General features: G+C 43.0%; 1 protein-coding gene and 1 long non-coding RNA gene across 2 annotated transcripts in view; one reads left to right on the top strand and one right to left on the bottom strand.

Annotated features, from left to right (window-relative positions):
- Positions 1-16805, bottom strand: part of LOC121867739 — a 35424-nt gene extending 18619 nt beyond the window's left edge. The window contains exons 1-2 of the long non-coding RNA XR_006089229.1: positions 15478-16805; positions 8188-8240 (exon numbers count right to left, since the gene is read on the bottom strand). This is a non-coding gene — a long non-coding RNA (uncharacterized LOC121867739). The remainder of the gene's footprint in view (positions 1-8187; positions 8241-15477) is intronic.
- The window catches only part of LOC121867736, a 38677-nt gene extending 15616 nt beyond the window's left edge, over positions 1-23061 (top strand). The window contains exons 2-9 of the mRNA XM_042367796.1: positions 523-717; positions 2494-3054; positions 3247-3459; positions 15217-15323; positions 17183-17363; positions 18252-18476; positions 19244-19407; positions 20295-23061. Coding sequence (XP_042223730.1) covers positions 523-717; positions 2494-3054; positions 3247-3459; positions 15217-15323; positions 17183-17363; positions 18252-18476; positions 19244-19407; positions 20295-20696 — 2048 coding nt within the window. The 3' untranslated portion in view covers positions 20697-23061. The remainder of the gene's footprint in view (positions 1-522; positions 718-2493; positions 3055-3246; positions 3460-15216; positions 15324-17182; positions 17364-18251; positions 18477-19243; positions 19408-20294) is intronic.
- Positions 23062-23665: the final 604 nt, after the last annotated feature.

Genomic DNA, 23665 nt, shown 5'->3' with positions numbered 1-23665 from the left:
CGCGCCATTTTGGGTGAAAAGGTCAATAGTTAGCGGGGTTTCTTGGAGTCTGGCTTGGTAACACTATCTATCGATATGAATATTTATAATATACTAATGAGGAAGATTGTCTGTCTATATGTGGTGTCTGCTGTAGTATATATGTATGTACAGTATATATATGAACGTGTACGTGTGTGTCTGTGTGGGGTCAGTGTCACAGTCGTATTATTAATGGTCTTAAGCCTCCCCCCTCCCCCCTCACCCCCCCATAACCCGAGGCTCGAACCCGGAACATTTCATCACAAGGTCAATAGTTGGTCTGTCAGCCATGCAGGAGGAAATACCTCAAATAATGTAGACAACCAACCAGGGTCTTTCATAGCGTCTCACTCTCTCTCTCTCTCTCTCTCTCTCTCTCTCTCTCTCTGTAGTTAAAATGTACCGCTACTTGTATCTGTATCTGTATATAAACTTATATCAACACGTGTACTTGTACCTGTAGTTCCATGTTAAATTAACACACCTGGTATGTTATTACAGGTAAGCCGTGGACGCTGTTAATACCCCGCAACTCAGGACTACCGAGGGGCGGCGGGTTCCTGGTGGAGAGGGAGCCCACCGTCAGGGTCCTCCTCAACCACGCTCATATTGGTGATGTGATCGACCCCCAGCAGCCTCCCGCGGCGCCCCTCACTACCCTGGCTGGCTCCCCTCTCATCTTTACCTCTGATGAGCGTATGTCTGTCTGGCTCTATATATTTGTCTGTCTACTCACACTTTAACCTAACCTAACCTACCCTAACCTACCCTAATCTAGCCTAACCTACCCTAACCTAACCTACCCTAACCTAACCTACCCTAACCTACCCTAACCTAACCTAACCTAACCCTAATCTAGCCTAACCTGCCTGGCCTAACCTACAACCTGCCTAGTCTGGCCTAACCTGCCTTCTTACTGCCTAACCTGGCCTGGCCTGGCCTGGCCTGGCTTAACCCTGCCCCCCTACCCTGGCCTGCCTAACCTGGCCTGCACCTAACCTGGCTAACCTACCTAACCTAAACCCTAAACACAACCTGCCTAACCTAGCCTGCCCCAACCTGAATTTAACTTACCCTAATCTAGCCTAACACTGCCTAATCTGGCCTAGCCTGCCCAACCAAACTGCCTAACTGGCCTAATCTAGCCTAACCAATGCCTAATCAGCCTGCCTAACCTGCCTAATCAGCCCAATCCTAGCCTAACTGCCTAATCTCCAACTCCAACCTAACCTAACCTACCCTAACCTAACCAGCCTCAATCCCACCCCACCTAGCCTAATCTGTACCCTAAATTCCACCCACCCCAACCTAACCTAACCTAACCTGCCCTGCCTAGTCTGGCCTACTGCCTACCCTAATCTAGCCTAACCCCTGCCTACCCACCTAACCTAACACCCTAATCTAGCCTAACCTGCCTATCTGGCCTACCCCTAACTAAGCCTGCCCTAATCACTAAGCTAACCTCCTACCCAGACCTGCCTAACCCTCTGCCTAACCTCCAGCCTAATCCCAATCCTAGCCTGGCCTGCCTAACCCTGCCTGGCTGGCCAGTCTGGCTACAGCCTAACCTGCCTACCCTACCCTAGCCTGCCTGGCCTAATGCCTAGCCTGCCCTAACCTAATCTGGCTTCTTACCCTACACAACTGCCTAATCTAGCCTAACCTACCCTTGATCTGCCCTGCCACCCTAATCTAGCCTGCCCCTGCCTACCCTACTCCTGGCCTGCCCCTGCCCCTCCTAATCTGGCCTAACTGCCCCTGCCCTGCCTACCCTGGCCTGCCCTGCCTAATCTGGCCCTGGCCTGCCCTGCCTACCCTAATCTCTAGCCTGCCCTGCCCTAATCTGCCCTGCCCTACCCTCTGCCTGCTCTACCCCACTCCTGCCCTGCCTACTCCTGCCCTACTGCCCTGCCCTGCCTGCCTACCAAACCTACCCTACCCTACCCCCAACTAAGCCTACTATACCATTGTCTATTTCCGGGTTCAGTTAATCGGTTCAACAGTTTCAACTTGGGTAAAAAAAAATCTGCCACATGTGGGTTGGTTACTGATGTATGCCACTTGTTACTAAATTATTCATATTACTCATTACTGCTTCTTGACACACACACACACACACACACACACACACACACACACACACACTCACACTTACCCAATATTCACTTTGATGATGATTTTACTTAATAAATACCTATCCACTATCTATCTGTTTATCTATATCTACTAATGCATGTACAGTCGGGGTCAAAAGGTGTTGAACAATTAGCAGTAGCTGTCATCTACTTGTGAGTTATATGATTCGGATATACTAATAACACTACTTATATTATGCCTGAACCACAAAATCGGATAAAACTCTCCTTAAAACCTAAGATCTTTGGATATTTACATGCCAAATACTGTCAAGTGTTCAGGACTTTTGACTCCGACTGTACCTGTTGATGTATCTAAGTGGAGGTGTGTTAACAGGAGGGTCAATGGTAAACGGTGTAAGGCTAACGGGAGAAGAGTACAAGTTTAGTGATGGTGTTGTGTACGTCATCGAGAACTCCCTGCCAGTGTTAGAGAGACCCGGAGCTGGCCGACGACCTCCTGCATCATCACCATCCCCTTCAGCAAGTGTCCCTGAGGAGGAGCAGGAGGGAGAGGTCAACACAGAGGTCACCACACGCCTCCCTGCCCTCACGCACCGGTTTGCCACCTTCAAACCCCGTCGTGGAGGTCGACCATCAGATACTAACACCTTCCGTCGCACCAAACTTGAATCACCTGTACTCGCCACGTCTCAGATCGCCCCGACCATATCCGGCGATCTAGTACTCGAAGATGACGTCGCCTCTTCGTCCTCCTCGTCGCTAACACCAACCTTCGAGTTCTCAGAGTTCGAAGGATCAACTGCTCAGCCCCTGAACGATGAAGGGCCGTTCCTCGACTCATTCTTAGAGTCGCTCAAGGAGAACACCGCCTTCACCGGCTCAGAGTTCCTGCATCACTTCCTTGACGCTAACCTGACCAACAAGTTCCGAGACAGTGAGTTGTGATCTGTTTATGTTATGTCTGTACCTGTGTTTGTGTACCTGTGTGTATATATACCTGTGTGTACCTGTTATGCCTCATTTGTGAATTTGCCCATTCCGTGAATTGGGCATTTTAGCATGAACTAAGCATCATGTTATAGTGTAGTGTCTTACAAGCACCACTAACAACTTCCCTCCTCCCCAGCCGGCAGATACACAGCACTAGTACCCTACGACAGCGCCTTCTACAGCTACTACCCAATAGACTGGGGCTTCAATCCGTTCTTGGTCCACAATTTCACCAAAGACGTGATGCTGAACCACTTCATCCGAGGCAACATAGCGTTAGACGACCTTCCCTCCTTGGCTGAACTAACCACTCTAGGGGGACGAGTCATCAAGTTCACCAGGAAAGGCGGTGAGTGCTGTAGTGGTGATTACTGTAGTGGTGATTACTGTAGTGGTGATTACTGTCGTGGTGAGTGCTGTAGTGGTGATTACTGTCGTGGTGAGTGCTGTAGTGGTGATTACTGTAGTGGTGATTACTGTAGTGGTGAGTGCTGTAGTGGTGATTACTGTCGTGGTGAGTGCTGTAGTGGTGATTACTGTCGTGGTGAGTGCTGTAGTGGTGATTACTGTCGTGGTGAGTGCTGTAGTGGTGAGTGCTGTAGTGGTGATTACTGTAGTGGTGAGTGCTGTAGTGGTGATTACTGTCGTGGTGAGTGCTGTAGTGGTGATTACTGTCGTGGTGAGTGCTGTAGTGGTGATTACTGTAGTGGTGATTACTGTAGTGGTGAGTGCTGTAGTGGTGATTACTGTAGTGGTCACTGTAGTGGTGATTACTGTGGTGGTGATTACTGTAGTGGTGATTACTGTAGTGGTGAGTGCTGTAGTGGTGATTACTGTGTAGTGGTGATTACTGTAGTGGTGATTACTGTAGTGGTGAGTTGTAGTGGTGATTACTGTAGTGGTGATTACTGTAGTGGTGATTACTGTAGTGGTGATTACTGTCGTGGTGATTACTGTAGTGGTGATTACCGTAGTGGTGAGTGCTGTAGTGGTGAGGCGTAGTGGTGATTACTGTAGTGGTGATTACTGTAGTGGTGATTACTGTAGTGTGGTGATTACTGTCATTAGTGGTGATTACTGTAGTGGTGATTACTGTAGTGGTGATTACCGTAGTGGTGATTACTGTAGTGGTGATGGTGATTACTGTAGTGGTGATTACTGTAGTGGTGATTACTGTGGTGGTGATTACTGTAGTGGTGATTACTGTAGTGGTGAGTGCTGTAGTGGTGAGGCTGTATGGTGATTACTGTAGTGGTGATTACTGTAGTGGTGATTACTGTAGTGGTGATTACTGTCGTGGTGATTACTGTAGTGGTGATTACTGTAGTGGTGATTACTGTAGTGGTGATTACTGTAGTGGTGATTACTGCCGTGGTGATTGCTGCCGTGGTGATTACTGTAGTGGTGATTACTGTAGTGGTGATTACTGTAGTGGTGATTACTGTAGTGGTGATTACTGTAGTGGTGAGTGCTGTAGTGGTGATTACTGTAGTGGTGATTACTGTAGTGGTGATTACTGTAGTGGTGATTACTGTAGTGGTGAGTGCTGTAGTGGTGATTACTGTAGTGGTGATTACCGTGGTGATTACTGTAGTGGTGATTACGTGTAGTGGTGATTAGTGGTGATTACTGTAGTGGTGATTACTGTCGGGTGTAGTGGTGATTACTGTAGTGGTGATTACTGTAGTGGTGATTACTGTAGTGGTGATTACTGTAGTGGTGATTACTGTAGTGGTGATTGCTGTAGTGGTGATTACTGTAGTGGTCAGTACAGACATTGTCGTGATGGTGATTTTTTTTAAATTTATATCATGTATTGGTGATTTATCTTGATGCTTCCTGTTGGTGATTTATTATGGAGAAATCACCAAGTCTCTCTCTCTCTCTCTCTCTCTCTCTCTCTCTAGGAATGTCTTGGTTGCTTCATTCCCATCTTGGTATTGCAAGGTGGGCACCAACCCTTCCTCCTCCTCCACCTCTCATTCTTCTTCCTCCTCCTCTCATTGTTCTTCCTTCTTCTCCTCCTCCTCTCATTCTTCTTCCTTCTCCTCCTCCTCTCATTGTTCTTCCTTCTTCTCCTCCTCCTCCTCTCATTGTTCTTCCTTCTTCTCCTCCTCCTCTCATTGTTCTTCCTTCTTCTCCTCCTCCTCTCATTGTTCTTCCTTCCTCCTCCTCCTCATTGTTCTTCCTTCTTCTCCTCCTCTCATTGTGCTTCCTTCTTCTCCTCCTCCTCCCTCATTTTCTCCTTCTCCTCCCTCCCTCTCATTGTTCTTCCTCTCCTCTCATTGTAGCTTCCTTCTTCTTTCCTCCTCTCATTGTTTCTTCCCTTCTCCTCCTCCTCTCATTGTTCTTCCCTTCTCCTCCTCCTCTCATTGTTCTTCCTTCTTCTCCTCCCTCCTTCTCCTTCCCTCCTCCCTCGCCATCTCATTGTTCCTTCTCCTCCTCCCCTCTTCCTCCCTCCGGGTATGAGGGAGAGTTTGTAAATCGGCCTGATCCCCTGACCCCGCACCGTTACCACCCCTGACACACACACACACACACACCTGACACACACACACACACACACACCTGACACTGGGCAGAGACACATACCTGACACACACACACACACCTGACACAGGCAGACAGACACATACCTGACAAACACATGCACACCTGACACATACACACCTGACACACACACACACCTGGACACGGGCAGACAGACACATACCTGACACACACACACACCTGACACATACACACACCTGACAAACACACACACACACACACACACACACACACACACACACACACACACACACACACACACACACACACACACACACACACACACACACACACACACACACACACACACACACACACACACACACACACACACACACACACACACACACACACACACACACACACACACACACACACACACACACACACACACACACATACACACACCTGACAAACACACACACACACACACACACACACACACACACACACACACACACACACACACACACACACACACACACACACACACACACACACACAAGGTCAACAACACAACACTGATATAGTGACAGGAAGAACAACTGTATGTAACTTGAAGAATCTTCCTTAAACTGTGATTCGCCACCACAAACCTGACCTGACCTAACCTAACCTGACCTAACCTGACCTAACCTAACATAACACCATAACACATCACCTAACCTTTGATAATCCATCTTTGTGTCGTAACTTAAGTGAGTCAGTTAGATCCGTTCTCACATCTAACTGGGTGACTGGAGGTGTGCCACATATCATCCAGAATGGCGGGAAAAATTACACTATACTTGCTGATACATTCACCTGAAACCAGTAAATTATTATGTAGGAGACCTGACCTGACCTGACCTAACCTAACTGGTGTTAATGTCACTAGCAGCGATTAGCACCCCTCCTTTCCTCCCCCCTCACACTCTCTCCCCTATCTGTCACCACGCCGGGAGGGAGGGAGGGAGGGGGGGGGTTAAAGGGCCACACCCACCCTTCAGGCCAAAGATCACCCCCTTCTTTCCTACCTTTCCTCACCTCCCCCCCCCTTACCTCCCCCCTTACCTCCCCCCTCACCTCCCCTGTTGTGACATAATTGTTGACTACACTCAACACTTTCTCTCTGTAGCTCAATCTCACTCTTTTTACCTGTCTGTCTGTCTCTGTCTCCTTCACTATCACAGAGGCTGTAATCATAACAAAATACAAGGTTGTAGTAATGGCAAAGATGTTGTTGTTGTTACGATACTCCGTTATAGGCGAGATTTGGCGCGCTTTTCCCAGCTGGTTGATAGATGACGTTGCCAGCTGTACAAGGTTACGGACTCCTTTCTCTTTCTTAACTAATAAGGCGCCACAGTTTGTATAGAGGAAAATATCACCAGTTAAGATAATAGTTAATAATATTACCATTTTTAATAATAATGACGTAGTGTTTATTGTGTTTACTAATAAGTTTTTATGAGGCGACAGACAGATGGTGTCAGACGTACGATGTTAACTTCTCTTAGTTTTATCACTTAAGTATCTGATAAAACACCATGTAATTATAAACCAGTAACATTAATATACTATTTAATAATATAAACCGTTTAGATTATGTTAGTCAGTCATACGATATTTTAACCAATATTATCACTGACGGTTACATGGCTGCCAGACGTATTTAGTATTTCAATCTCTCTTTTTCTCGATAATATACAAATAATATAATGTAATATATTCTTATAATATAATAAAAAAGATGTATAATGATAAATGAAACCGGTTTGGGTGATGAATGAGGTTATGGCTAATGGTTGTCAGTGTGTGTCGCCTTTATCAGCTGAGACGAACGATACTGCCAGGCTTACAAGGTGACCCAGTCTCTCTCTCTCTCTCTCTCTCTCTCTCTCTCTCTCTCTCTCTCTCTCTCTCTAGTGATTTAAACCACCTTAATTCCCTACAATAACAACAACAGTAATAATATTTGGTCCAGCGGGAAGATATTTGGCGCGCTTTTATCGGTTGTGTATACAAGGTGATCCACTCCTCTCAGTCTCATTTTTTCTTCCTCTTAACCCTCACACCTCTCACTTTTTTCTCGTCTTCACACAGGGTTGACCTTGTCCATTGTGTGTGACGGACATACAGTACGTGTGGGGGCGGAGGGTGTTTTATTGACGGCCTTCTTAACGATAAATGATTTGGCCTGTTTTTATTATTATTATTATTATTATTATTATTATTAGTAGTAGTAGTAGTAGTAGTAGTAGTAGTAGTAAGGTGAGTCAGGTGAGGTAAGGTGAGTCAGTTATATACCTTCTCACATAAGCTGTGTTTGACTCTTCCTGACGACTAACGGCAGGTGAGTAAAGACAAAAATTACACTTGAAAAATAACAAGTGTTTAATGTGTGTGTGTACGTCACTAGATATGTACTACCACTAACACATAACACATATTTCTCTATCAGGTGTGTCCTCCCCCCCCCCGTCGCGTCAATAAGTTAGTTACTTTACGTACAACAGCTAAATAAATGTACAAGATAATTACAGACCTGAGTCCAAACTATCGTGCCGGGTGACGTCATCATCTCTCAGCATCCGGGACCTACGAAGTAAAATGATCAACTTAGAAAATTAAAAATAACATTAACAATTCATATATATATATATAAAATCATTTAGATAGAAAATAATAAATAAAATAGGAAATTGATACATAAAAATGGTTTAGTTTGGAAATTATAAACACGTCAGATACACAAATATTTCTCTCAGTATATTTAACATTTACTGACAGGAAGTAAATATATAAAAAAAAAACACCCAAATAATTACTCTCCTCTTCACAGAAAAAGGAATAATGAAATAAGAGAAAACTGAGATGAATTTAAGATAACATTGACGATTTTGGGAGAAGGTCGTCATTTGGCTGCCAACTTGGATGACTCGATAAGGAAGATGACGTACAAATTTTGTTATGGTTCATTTATGCCTGATATTTTACTCTTAATAGTTGTTTTTTCTTCTATTTCTTTGTCTGTGTATCTTAATGTCTTGATCTTTATGTTCGTTCATCTAATATTTTCAGTTATTCAGAATTTATAGCCAAGCTGTAGGTGTTAATTTTGATACAGGTACAAGTGCAGTTACAGGTACAATTATAGGTAAAGATGAACGTATATACAAATACAGGTAAACAAAAGTACAATTATAGGTATATATACAGGTAGGTACAGGTAGAAACAGGTACAAGTTAAGGTTCTGTATGCCACCTGTATATTATATTCAACAGTGCATTAGTAAGACGAGTTTAACTAAGGCATTAACTCTTGTTCACTGACACCTACATCAGAGAGGCGCCACAGCAGCTTGATCCTCTTGCTAATATTTGGCTTCTGTTGTTAATATGTGGCTTCTGTTGTTAATATGTGGCTCCTGTTGTTAATATGTGGCTCCTGTTGTTAATATGTGGCTTCTGTTGTTAATATGTGGCTTCTGTTGTTAATATGTGGCTCCTGTTGTTAATATGTGGCTTCTGTTGTTAATATGTGGCTTCTGTTGTTAATATGTGGCTCCTGTTGTTAATATTCGACTCCTTGGTTAGGTTAGGTTACATACCGTTACTGTTAAGTGAATCATTACACCTTCACCACCTGTTCTGCTCAGTGTGGTCTGTCGGAGGGTGTGGTCCTCTCTGGTGAGGGGGTGGTCCTCTGGTGGGGGGGTGAGGGTGGTCCTCTGGTGGGGGTGAGGGGGTCCTCTGGTGGGGGGTGAGGGGGTGGTCCTGGTGGGGTGAGGGGTGGTCCTCTGGTGGGGGTGAGGGGTGGTCCTCTGGTGGGGTAGGGGTGGTCCTCTGGTGGGGGGTGAGGGGTGGTCCTCTGGTGGGGGGGGTGGGTGGTCCTCTCTGGTGGGGGGGAGGTGGTGTGGTCCTCTGGTGGGGGTGAGGGTGGTCCTCTTAGGTGGGGAAGGGGTGATCAGTGAGTGAGGGGAGGAAGGTGTTGGTAGTATTTGGGGAGGGGCTACACTGCCCCCTTCAAGGACGTGGCCACGCCCCCCAGTAACTGGTTAGAGGGGGAGGTGGTGGTGGTGAACACTGTTTGAAGGTCTGGTTAAAGTGGTTCTTGTTGAACCTGTTTAATTGTGGTGGTGGTGGTAGTGGTGATGATGGTGGTGGTGGTGGTGGTGGTAGTGGTGGTGATGATGGTGGTGATGTAGTAGTAGTAGTGGTGATGGTGGTGTGATGGTAGTGGTGGTGAGTGTAGTAGTAGTAGTAGTAGTGGTGATGGTGGTGGTGGTGGTGGTGATGGTGGTGGTGGTGATGGTGGTGGTGGTGGTGGTAGTGGTGGTGATAGTGGTGGTGATGGTGGTGATGATGGAGGTAGTGGTGGTGGTGGCGTTGAATAAGTTGAGGTGGTAGATCTCTCCATCTAAGGGGTTAGGGGAGGTGTGGGGGTGAGGTAGGGTTAGGGGAGGTGTGGGGTGAGGTAGGGTTAGGGAGTGTGGGGAAAGGCTGTGCACGTACTGTAAGGCAAGTTGTGTTGAGAAACAGAAAAAAGTCTTATTACCGTGAGTGAATGATTATCTCTCTCACACACACACACACACACACACACACACACACACACACACACACACACACACACACACACATCTCAACAACATTTCCACCAAAACAGAAATCCAAATAATTGCATACATACATACATACATAATATAATGGTCGCCCCTGTTGTAACGAGGATGGCCGACACAATGGCCACCTAGGCGTGAATTTCCTTAGGGTGTAGAAGCTGTCGCCAACACCCTAAGTTAACGAGCTGCATTATTCAATGTCAAGGAATAGTCCAAGAAAACCGGACAACTCGCCAATTGCACTGGCTAACCATTACCCTGGAATACGATACATACTGTATATAAAGTAGTAAAATTTAAACAAAAAAGAAACACATTGTTTGGGGTAAAATTGATACCAAGGTGAAAAGAAAATTATTAGTTGTCAGAACAGACTAGAGGCTGCGAGGGTCCGCCATATACAGTGGGTCAGGAGGTCTAGGTTAGTTAACCCTCAACACCTCCGTTTTCTTTGATTATTGAGCGTCTATCGTCACTTTCTTACTTTTACTTATAGATAAACTTGTAACGTTACTCTGTACAAATGTGGTGGTTGTTGTTCACTGAATAATATTAATCAACACACTACGGCACCTGAAACACCCAGAGAGATTAGAACGGCTGCAGTTACCGAGCTTATATTACAGGTGGTCAAGGTGTGGCTTAAACAGGACATTATTTAGTCGAGTATTCATGCCTGGAGCTGCCCTACCATACCTTTATCCTTCATGTCATACGATACAACTTTCACTACAGTTGTCATGGTCGTTGTGGCAATGAAATATAATCCATCTATCACCCTGTCTCCTCCCTCACCACCCCTCACCACACGTCACCCCTCACCACACGTCACCCCTCACCACACGTCACCACTCACCACACGCCACCCCTCACAAAACACACAGACTTGTTTATAAGGTAACCTGCCATTGGTATAATGAGTACAGCAGGTGTGGCTACGAGCGTGTACCGGTTACCTGAGGGAGAAGGAGGGTGTGGGGGAGAGGAGGGTGTGAGGGAGAGAAGGAGGGTGTGGGGGAGAGGAGGGTGTGAGAAGGAGGTGTGAAGAAGGAGGGTGTGGGGAGAGGGGTGTGGGGAGAGGAGGTGTGAGGAGAAAGTGTGAGAGAGAGGAGGGTGTGAGGAGGGGGTGTGGGGAGAAGGAGGGTGTGTGGGGAGAGAAGGAGGGTGTGAGAGAGGAGGGTGGAGAGAGGGAGGGTGTGGGGAGAGAAGGGGTTGTGGGGGAGAGAAGGGGTTGTGGGGGAGAGAATGAGGGCGTGAGGGAGGGGACACTACTGTTACAACAGTGAAAGTGTAGAGTATGAGGGTGAGTGGGGGTGAGTGTGTAGAGTGATCTAGGGTGAGGGTGTAGTTAAGTTAGGATACGTTAAGTTATAGTTAGGTTAGGTTAAGTTATACTCCCATAAACGCCGGTTAGGTTAGAGTTAGTGTTTACTAATTAACCTGTTTTATAAATACTGAATAATTTATGTATTAACTGGTCTACCGCAACCAAGAACCTGTCTGAGAGAATTTAATTAACTGACTTATCTGTGTGAGAGAGAGAGAGAGAGAGATTAGTTCTTTGCTCATTCTCTCACATAACCTCTCTAGTTAAGGTAGAGTCTCAGTGTTAAGTGAAGGTGTCTAGTTAAGGTAGAGTCTCAGTGTTAAGTGAAGGTATCTAGTTAAGGTAGAGTCTCAGTGTTAAGTGAAGGTGTCTAGTTAAGGTAGAGTCTCAGTGTTAAGTGAAGGTGTCTAGTTAAGGTAGTCTCAGTGTTAAGTGAAGGTATCTAGTTAAGGTAGAGTCTCAGTGTTAAGTGAAGGTGTCTAGTTAAGGTAGAGTCTCAGTGTTAGGTGAAGGTATCTAGTTAAGGTAGAGTCTCAGTGTTAAGTGAAGGTATCTAGTTAAGGTAGAGTCTCAGTGTTAAGTGAAGGTATCTAGTTAAGGTAGAGTCTCAGTGTTAAGTGAAGGTGTCTAGTTAAGGTAGAGTCTCAGTGTTAGGTGAAGGTATCTAGTTAAGGTAGAGTCTCAGTGTTATGTGAAGGTATCTAGTTAAGGTAGAGTCTCAGTGTTAAGTGAGGGGGTGTCTCACAAAGTTAGGTAAGTCTCAGAGTGTTAAGTAGAGGTATCTAGTTAGTGGAATCTCAGTGTTAAGTGAAGGTGTCTAGTTAAGGTAGTCTCAGTGTTAAGTGAAGGTATCTAGTTAAGGTAGAGTCTCAGTGTTAAGTGAAGGTGTCTAGTTAAGGTAGTCTCAGTGTTAAGTGAAGGTATCTAGTTAAGGTAGTCTCAGCGTCAGTTTGCAGCCATTGTTCTTGTGTACCATCTTCAGTGCTCCAGACACACACACACATGTTCACGTACGAGAAGTAGTGAGGATACGAGACTCCGAGAATCTTCAGGAGGTGAAGGTGTTGGAGGAACGACTACAAGAAGCTGATGTCCTTGTGGTGGAGATCTGAGACAATGCTGTTTCTCTCTCCCTCCTACCCTTTCCTCCCTCCCTCCCTCCCTTCTACCCTCTACCCTCCCACCCCTTTAACCACCCATCCATTCTTCAATACCTCCCTCCATCCAGCCACCCGTCCCACCTACCCACCTTCCATCTCTCTTTCCCCAACATCATTTAACCTAATCTAACCTAACAATAACCAAACCTAACTCAACAACACTAACCTAACACTTACACTAACCTAACACTTACGCTAACCTAACACTTACACTAACCTAACACTTACACTAACCTACAACTAACACTTACACTAACCTAACACTTACGCTAACCTAACACTTACACTAACCTAACACTTACACTAACCTAACACTTACGCTAACCTAACACTTACGCTAACCTTACTTTAGTACAGTTTACACCTCGTCACATATAAATATCAATGGTAATAAGGCTTATAAACGATAATAATATGACTTATAATATTGTTAATGTATACTTAATGGTAATAATTATGACTTGTAAAGGTTTAGCAAGTTTATTGGTCGTAAAGTTTAAGAATTCTTGGTTTATTTGTGTTTACGTCTGACCTTCCCGCCAAACTTTTTTTTTAACGAATTGCTCCACTTATTACTATTTTACTGGTGATAATAACTACTTGTTGTGTATAACTTACTGGTTTTTGCTTTTGGTGACGTGTTTTGCTCGTAAATGTAAGGTTTTGGCTTCATTTTGAGATGTAAACAATGTGACATTTTGGCGCCAATATCCAGGTAAAATATCATAAAAAAAGTTCAATATTTTGGCGCCATTTTTTTCATTTTCATTTAATGTCAAAATTTTGGCGCGAAATTCGATGTTTGTTTTTTAACTTGTCCGATTCCCTGATTTACTTTTTTTTATAACTCATCTGCCTTTAGTGTTGGATCATTTTATTTCAGGTTCTCGGTGTCGTGTTTTTCCTCAGTAAGTTGTCCTTGTTGTTTACTATCTCGTTACACAATGTTCAATGCCTTTAACACCTGTGCTGGCCAAGTGACGCATAACTCGCCCTAGCCAAGGTTGTAAACTGAGGGTTCGAACACTTGATTCTGGATTTATTGTTGTTCATTCTCCTTTCTCTGTATCAGTCTGTTGTATTGCTGTCTGTCTGTCTGTCTGTCTGCCTCCCTCTCTTAGTCTGTCTACCCTATAAATATTTCTGTCTATCTGTCTTTGTGTGTGTGTGTACGTGTATGTGAGTCGGTCTTTCACTAACTGACACGCTTAAGTTGTCACACACACACACACACACCTGGCTAATAACACGACAGCCAAATAGAGAGACTACCGTTAACAGAGATACATTGGCCCTAACGTCTCCTGTTAACGGGTAAACGGTGGTGTGTGTGTGTGTTCCCTCATACCTCACCTCAAACCCCTCTTCCTTACCCTAACCTAATCTGCCTTACCTTCCTCTACCCTCCTCCCAGTGGATGAAATTGTGTAGCTTGGTAGACGGATGGACAGACATATAGACAGACAGACAGGCAAACAGAGAAAGAGACAGACAGGCAAACAGAGAGACAGACAGACAGGCAAACAGAGAGACAGACAGACAGGCAAACAGAGAGACAGACAGACAGGCAAACAGAGAGACAGACAGACAGGCAAACAGAGAGACAGACAGACAGGCAAACAGAGAGACAGACAGACAGGCAAACAGAAAAGAAGAACCGAGCACAGACAGAGCAGACAGACAGGCAAACAGAGACAGACAGACAGGCAAACAGAAAAGACAGGCAAACAGAGAGACAGACAGACAGGCAAACAGAGAAAGAGACAGACAGGCAAACAGAGAAAGAGGGCAGAACAGGGCAAACCGAAGAACAGGAACAGACAGGCAGAGAGACAGACAGACAGGCAAACAGAGAGACAGACAGACAGGCAAACAGAGAGACAGACAGACAGGCAAACAGAGAGACAGACAGACAGGCAAACAGAGAGACAGACAGACAGGCAAACAGAGAGAGTGCCAAACAGAGACAGACACACACACTCAGGGGTCAATAAAGACTATTAGGATACGCTGCTGTGGTCTTTCCTGCTTACTGTTGTGCTCTCAACTCTCCCTCACTCACTCACTCAACTCCCTCCATCCACTCCCTCACTCATTCAACTCCCTCCATCCACTCCCTCACTCACTCAACTCCCTCCCTCCCTCCACTCCCTCATTCATTCAACTCCCTCCATCCACTCCCTCCACCACTCACCTCTCTCTCTAGCTGGATGCTTTGGTCACTCCTTGGTCGAATTGCCTGACTGCTTACCATTGATTGCACACACACACACACACGTTGTAGAATGTCAAGGGCAGTCATTTCTTACGCGTCTTGCCGCTATGAAACTATTGAAGTGTCTGTCTGTCATTTTCCCTTTGTCTAGTTACATATTATTTTCAGCGTTGGTATTATTTTTGTCGCCGTTGTTGTTATCGTTGTTATGAGTATATCATGTTAATTAACAATCACACACCTACAGGTAAGCTGCTGGGTAATGGGGTGGAGGTGGTGGTGGAGACAGAGACGCCACTATCAAGAGGTCGTTCCTACGCCGTCAACAACCTTCTCTTTGTCGACTATGACAGAGTGAGTGTTAATCTATCTCTACCTTACCTTTATCTACGTTCAATCTACCTGGATTAATTATTACCAAGTGCATCTACCTGTGTAAACGTGTATGTATGTATGTTAAAACTTGTGTGCCATAAGTAATAAACACAATGAACTATAAATCACTCACCAACGTAACTCTTCCTCTGGTTATGATGGATCACCTGAAGATCAGCCCCCCGCCTTAGTTCACCCGGCTGTACTGTAATAAGAGGCTGTCTTTTGGTCACTATAACAACTTGTCTTCATATTTTTCTTGTTCTGTCACCATTATCACTTAATATTTTCTTTACACACGTTTTCATTATAAATTGTTCTTATTTAGTCTCTCTTAGATAGTGAAAAATAAGAGAGACCACAATTCTCTGCTTAAACCGACGAGAGCCGTATAGTACTGAGTGGCCAAGACGATGTAACAAAACCTATGACCATTGCGCAGCTCAACACTTATAATTGTATCATTATTTATAGAGTAATGTAGATAAATTAATTGATTAGGTTTTGTTATTATACTTTAGTTTTGTGTAATATAATGTTATTAAATGCTGCAATAAGTTTAGTGTACAGAGCTGCATAGGGTGACTGTATGTGTGATAAATAATTGATGTGACGTGAGTTTAAGTCATCTTTTGAGACCCGTTACTTAAACTATTGTTAATTTGACTGTATCAGGTGTTCATCAAGATACTGTCACAGGACTCAGGTTAGGGCATGAATAATGTTAATGAGGTACAGTTATATTGTACAACACTTACCACCGGGTACATGGGCTCACCTGAAGATTAGACACCCAAGCTTAATTATTATTTACCCTAATACTACCAGGAATGTTAGGTTAATCTTAAGGTGAAATTAGTTGGGGGGTCAATCTTCACGTGATCCCCTGCCACTCAATGGATTAAAAGCCATCCTGTCATTAGAAATGTTTCTAAACTATCGAGAAATTGTGATGAGTGAAATTTAATGTATTCCCAGTGTGTGTGTGATGTACTGTACTGTACTGTACTGTACTTGTTACGCTTCATGGTTGTGTGGGTGGGGGGGGGGAGCTCTTTATGACATTTCTAGTGAGAAAAGTTTACTGTACGCTGCTGTTTGTCGTTACCAAGGTCGACACTTTTCTTATACACGTCCACAAATACTGTGACATTTCTAGATACTTTAATATAGCCTCAGTGACTTAAAGCTTGTTGATCACCTGAAGATAAGCCCCAAGTTTATTTCCCAATAATTAAACAACTTAACATAACTCCCAGGTAGGGTGGTCAATCATCAGGTGACAAGCTGAGGGCTAATATTCATGTGATCCAATTTTATCATTTATTATTGTTTTTACGACAGTATTTTAAATTTTGATGTTATCAGTAGTGTACAATACTGTATTATGCAAGAATACAGTACAGTACATGTGGGTGCACAGTATATGTGAGTGTGTGTGTGAATTACATTATGTGTGTACAGTGCAGTATGTGTGTGCAGTACAGTATATGTACAGTACAGTATATGTGTGTATGCAGTGGCGGCTCGTGAAAAATAAAATGGAGGGACTGCAAGCCTCACACCGAGTCCCCACCAAACAATAAGCATGGAAAGCAGAATAAAGTATTTGCCTCGTCACAACCACAGAGCCATTCACATTTCTGATAAACACTGATGTTAAACTGGCGTGTATATTCTTTGTTCCTGCTTGTACTGTTCTGAAATTCCATGCTTATTGTTTGGTGGGGACTCGGTGTGAGGCTTGCAGTCCCTCCATTTTATTTTTCACGAGCCGCCACTGTGTGTATGTACAGTACAGTATATGTGTGTGTACTATATCATATGATCATCTACAGGTGTTGGAGCTACAGGCAGAACATGGAGACCTGGAGACAGCTCCCCTGCTGGGTGACCCTTGGCCTACCTCACAGTTCCTCTCGCACCTCCTGGGAGAGCTGGAAGAAGACCCTCGCACCTCATTCTTTGCCGAGTATCTCAACCTCACCAACCTCGCTTACCTCCTCCCGGGCCACGATGGTAACTGACCTACTCGAAGCACTAGAATAATGATGTGTTTAATACTCAGGTTAAGTCAAGTTCAGTTATGATAGATTTTAAATAATAGAATTAAATGACGTTGGTCAGTATATGCTTATTATTTAAGTCATGTCCAACAGTTACAAATATCCATTGTGTAGAATGATGAAGTTTTCTGCTGCTGTGTTATGTTATTAAGACCTGACCCTAATAGTGTGTGATGGCTGACCTTACTACATCATGACCACATTATTAACACAGGTTCACTACACCACATCAGGCAGGCAGATCACCTCTCTCTTAAGTTTAATTGCAACAGACTTAATGAGGCAAAAAATGGTTACTAAACTTACAATAGTTGAGAGAGAATCACTAACATGTTTATTTCTATATTGTACTGAAGACGCTGCCTAGCCTTGACAGTCCACACGTCCAAAAAGTCAATAATTGTGCGCTTAACACCACTCACAGTCTGCTACACTATACTTTATATAACAACAAGCATCTAGGTACAGTATTGGTGTATCCTTGGCTGTTTGTGCACTGTATTGTATATTAACTGAGTAATTGTCAGATTTACTTTTTGGGGAGGGGGGGGGGGGCTAATAGCTCAGTTCATCATTTGCTGATGTTACTAAAAAAATTTTTAAATAAATCGGAAACGACGTGACAACAGCGTCAGCAACGTTGAAACAGGGGACAAACATTTCACTAGAAATATTTTGTTCACATGCTGACAGCTGATAAATTTTAGCGTATTTTGTTCTATGTCTTTTAATGAGTAAGATAATAATTGTAGCACTGGTTAAGTGAATTTATTATCAAAGGTAAAAGGTAAAGAGCACTCTGTCCTCCACAGTTGGTCAGTATTGTGGTTTACTTACACAGAGAACCTGGACCCCCTCAAGTACACGGCTTTCATCCCCTTCGACAACGCCATCGCCGAGACCCTCTACGCAGACGCACCCGACCCCTTCCTCCTGGACGAAGTTCTCCGGGATAAACTCGTCCTCAACCACCTAGTGAGAGGCAGGTTTTACGAGAAGGACCTCACAGATGGACTTACCTTTAAGAACTTGGCCAAGAACACCCTCACCATCACCCAGGGTCCAGGTAATACTACACCTGTGGTCTCATGATCAACTTAAGTACAGTGTGTGTGTCACCTGTACACAATATTTACCTCTAGGCACTTCAAAGATTTACAGATACAGTAATTAAAAATTTAGTTTACGACTTTTTATGACAAGCGTCTAGATGGAGTTTAATTATATCGATTTTATAACACATTGACCAAATTGTCTGTGTAATTTGTATTTTGTGTTAAAACTGAAGAAACTTACAAAGTTATGTTGAAGAATAATCTATTACAGTAAACTGCCTCAGTTTTAAACAATCATAATTTGGAATTTGTAGAATTTATCCTCAAATAATTATAATTTACATTTTCTCCAATCTATTTAGGTTTTCATATTTACCAATAAATAATTTACTGTAATGTACTTCCCTCTTAAACATCAACTCAACTAACTTTAAACTAACTCCCTCTTACGTCAGAAATAATTTAAGTAACAGTGTGGCTGGCAGCAGGAGTCTATGTCTTGACCCTGGCAGCTTCCTGTGTGGCGGCAGCCATCATTTAGTCTCCATGTTGCTTTGTCTTTGTTAATACATTATTGTGTCCCACATGCAGTCCTTCTGGTCCTCTCCTGTGTTCACCCTAACGTGTTATTTCCTCCTATATTGTAAGATATTTCTCTCTTTACCCACACACTGCCTTTTGTAAAGCCTCTCTCTCTCTCACACAATTTGTCTTCTTTCATCTGTTAACTCTAAGAACCTTCATATAACTCCTAACTGAACCATCACTGTGTTGACAGATAACACCTTACTGGTGAACAACGCACAAGTAATGGAACCACAAGCCTTCGTGTACAACTTGGGTATTGTGTACCTCATAGACAGTGTTCTGGGCGTCACTGACCAGGACATAGTCAAGTCCATCAACAAGTTTCCTGATCAAAACCTTGGGGGGCCAACTGAGGTTAGTTTTTGACACATCACTTACTGTGCAGTGTTATATGTACTCTACGTCCATTGTCAACTTGAGTTTTAGTTTTGTCATCTATCTGGATATTTCTAAACGTCTTCTTACATTTGAGTGAGTAATGTCCTCTGAGGTGTAGAAGCTGGGTTATTGAGGTGTTATGTTAAAGAGACCAAAACAAAATGAGAATTATTAAGTACAATATTACAACAACACTGCTGTACCCAAGAGGTTTTATTAAACATTATAATCTTTATTTACTACAGAGTAAATAAAGGTCAAATGTTACTGTAAAAGGAAAACCTTAAATTATTGATGAAAATCTTAAATGAGTCCAGCTGCTTCTAGGACCTGGCAGAAAGGGCACCAGGGTATTACCACACACCTGTTGTCCCACAAGTGCACACCTGTTGCTTTTTGTATAATAACAGGGTACAGTACAGTAAAGGCATACCTGTTGCTTATTTGTATAACAAAAGAGGACTACCAGTGCATACCTTGTTTATATTTACAGCAACATGGTATCAGAACCCCACACCTTTTGCTTTCTTGTAGGATAATAGGTAACTAGAGGTGCACACCTGTTACCCAAGTTTAAAACACCTGGTACTTATGAGTGCAGCATCAGGGTACCAGAAGTACATACCTGTTGCTTTTATGAACAGGTGTGACTTTCCATCTCTCATCTGTCCAAAGTACTTAACCTTTTTTTCTGGCTATATAGTACAGTATACAGAACTGTAATTTGTCTTGTTACTGTACAGAACGGTAGAGAAAAAAGAAGATAGTGTGTGTGTGTGTGTGTGTGTGTGTGTGTGTGTGTGTTTCTATATACCGTAGTGTTAAAAGTTTCTAGAAAAGTTAACATATATCGTGACTTACAGGAGAGCAGTACAACTGGATCAAACCCTATTGATGAAGTGACCACCACAGGCAGCCGTTCTACCACTACTGCACCACGAACCACCTCCCGCACTCCCGCCATAGCTCTCACGCCCACCACCATCCGTACGGCAGGCACAAGACGCACGCCCGCCACCAGACGCACTCCCACCACCAGACGCACTCCCACCACCACCCACACGCCCACAACTACCTCCCACTTTTTCAACGTGCCCCACAAACCCACCACCACCACCACCACCACCCAACAGCCGGCCGCCACTGGGTCACCTCAGCCGTCTCCCACGACCCCGAGGATCAGGTTTGAGACTCGCACAGAAATCAGTATATCTCGACAAGTGGACGACGGTCTAGTGGAGCCCATCAATAACCCCTCCAGTTGATCATCTTTCTTAGGAACTAAATAAAGTAATCTGGAAGTTTTTACAAAGAGCAAAAACAAAAGTTAAGACTTAGGAAAGTTTGACACATTTAATATATTTACTTTGAGATATAATGTTGTCACTTGTTATAGGTTTGTATTACAGATGAACTATGAATATTAACTGTTTTTATCTTTCTACCTTAACTCAGGCAAGAATATTGTGTCATAATATTACCGTGTGTATTTTGCCTATGCGTAAACTGGCGTTTGGAAGGAGGAACACGAGATGGCAGATGACGAAAGGTTTACCAGTTGTTATTAGGTAAACTTTGTGAGTGTTGTGGTCAAGATCACAGATGATACAACAGTATTAGTCACACAAATGTTGTTGCTGCTGTCAAGTGTCTGGAAGTCTGGGTCTCACAGGTTCACGTGACAAGAATGAATATTATTGGATGACTCGCCTAACGTAAAACATTAAAATAATGAAATATAACAACAGTTTACTCAGTACCTGCTGGGAGACAGAGTTACCTTACACAAGCTTTTCAAAGATTTTTTTATAATTTTCTCCTTAATATTTTGAGGTTACTTTTCTGCTTCAGCTTAAGACAAACATTTGGGTAAATTGTTACATTTTGTGTTAAGAGAAATATTTATTAGACAAACCTTTGAGACGTTTGACCCAGGAGTGTAATACTGTATGTGGACGTATATAGTGATGGAGGCGCGTCGTCCAGTGTAACATTGTGTGGTGGCCGACCAACTGGATACATTATTGTGTATGTTTAGTTTATATGGGCCGTTGTTTGTACAGTTTACGCCGAAACAAATATGACAGTGTTGGCCAAATGTTTGCTTACAGTCCAGTATAACCTGGAATAATTTAACACAAGTATTATGACAACAAGAGATTTGAAGTGATAAGATGGAGTATGTGAGGGAGGAGTATGGTGTAGTGTACAGTGCAGCGAGTGTGTTACGGAAGGCCTAGCTGGGTATGTTGTTGAAGACACACGATTAATGATAAATACATTGCCATATAAACTGTACTCTTCCAAAGTTATATATTTCATACAAGCCGTCAATATATTTTTCTTTGTAAATATCCAGCAAACTTATGCTCACCGACGGCCTTTCTGCTCCTGTGTGGCACCAATTAACGTATCGAGTTTAATTGTGCATCTTATCGTGGTGGTGTTTTATATATTGTCTTCATCACACCGTAATATTTGACACGGGATATATATTATACTGTACTTCCCTTACACTATAATCACAGGTCAGGTCACTCAGTTTACACAAATATAGTGGTGCTGGGTAACTGATATATGTTTTGGCCTCACAATATACCAGTAGGTGTTTGTGGGTCGTAAGCATCTTCCTTTAATTGGTGGCACAACAAGAGCAGAAGCCAGCCAGTGTGAGATGCTCTGTTTTTTATTCTCAATGTCGGTAAAGAGGCAAGTAATCACAATTTTGTCTCTCATTGGGAATATTTATGTAGATGTGTTACTGAAGAGTTTATCATGGAAGTTTCCTTAACACTTGTGTACCATACAGTATCATTTACAGTATACATTATATGAGAAATATTTTGATATTGGTGTATTTGTCCTTGGGTGCTAATGTTGACCCAGGTACCTGAGCATGATCATAAGTACAGTATTGTGGGTTATACTCAACCACTTGGGGTAACACTCTGGGGCTGATGCTCCTATTGAGAGCAACACAAGTGTTTCATAAATAACAGTGTTTCAATATTAAATAAAATGCAATATACATACAAAATTTAAATAAATAAATATAACAAGTGAGAGTGTGGCCACAAGTTATAACTGAAAGGTTTATTAAGATGAGACAACAACTGCTGTACCATCATGAAAAGGTTCATTACTTAGTCCTTCACAGTTAGTGATGTACAGTACAGTATTTTAATGATCTATTCCTTCACAGCTGTAATACATCAGTTCTCATCTCAACACCAACTTGGTCTTCCACATAAGTGAAAAACATCACTGATTTACAGTTTAAACTTTCACATGATTATCACAATTCAAAGTATATAAACTAAATTTTGAGTGATACTGTGTAAGTAACTTGTTGAGCCCCACCATCAGCACCAGCAGGCAGGTGTCAGCCCCAGAACAAAGGTGTTAAGTGGTGATAAACTCCAAGTTATAAATAATACTGATCACTTGTGAGACGCTGTGTACAATACCCCCAACTGTCGTGTTTGTGTTATTTTGTTTCTATGTATCACGTTTTACCTCTACTTTGAATGTCAGGTTTCCAAACTCTGCCCATCACTACCCCGATGGTCCAGTACCTGTGTTATACACAGTGATAATCTTACATTATTAGTAAAAAGTATATTATGTCCATATTGTGCTTTTAATTATCCTTGCATCAATACTGTACTGTATGTTGTGTACTGACTCAGTCACAGAGGATGACTCCACACTATAACTAAACTACAGCTTTACTGTCACTAACAACCAATGATCACTTTTTGACACATTACACTACAACTGTTCCTCCATTTACAGATTTTTCAATATCTGGAAGATTATTTTAGGAATTTTTCCCTCGTGTAAATTAACAAACAACTGTATCGTACTGTTTGTAAATAACAACAATGTGAGTCTGGTCAACACGTTCCTAAGCTCAATATTCTGGTGTAACCTTTAACTATGAATTGGAGTCAAAATGTTGTAATGTAAGTAGTCAGTCCAGCTAATGACCCAAAAGACTAAATAATTTGCATGAGGAATTATCAAACTCGACCCCAGATCCTTGACCAACTGTATGAAAAATGCTTACACTGAAATATTACTTGGGAGGGGTGAGGTTAGGTGAGCATTAAGGTGGTTGATCTTTAGGTTGGGGTGTCTAATCTTCAGGTGCTCTAAGCTTGGGTGTCTAATCTTCAGGTGCTCTAAGCTTGGGTGTCTAATCTTCAGGTGCTCTAAGCTTGGGTGTCTAATC

Source organism: Homarus americanus, unplaced genomic scaffold (genome assembly GCF_018991925.1).
Source record: "Homarus americanus isolate GMGI-L3 unplaced genomic scaffold, GMGI_Hamer_2.0 scaffold46583, whole genome shotgun sequence".
Lineage (NCBI taxonomy): Eukaryota > Metazoa > Arthropoda > Malacostraca > Decapoda > Nephropidae > Homarus > Homarus americanus.
This window is presented reverse-complemented; position numbering and strand designations above follow the sequence as displayed.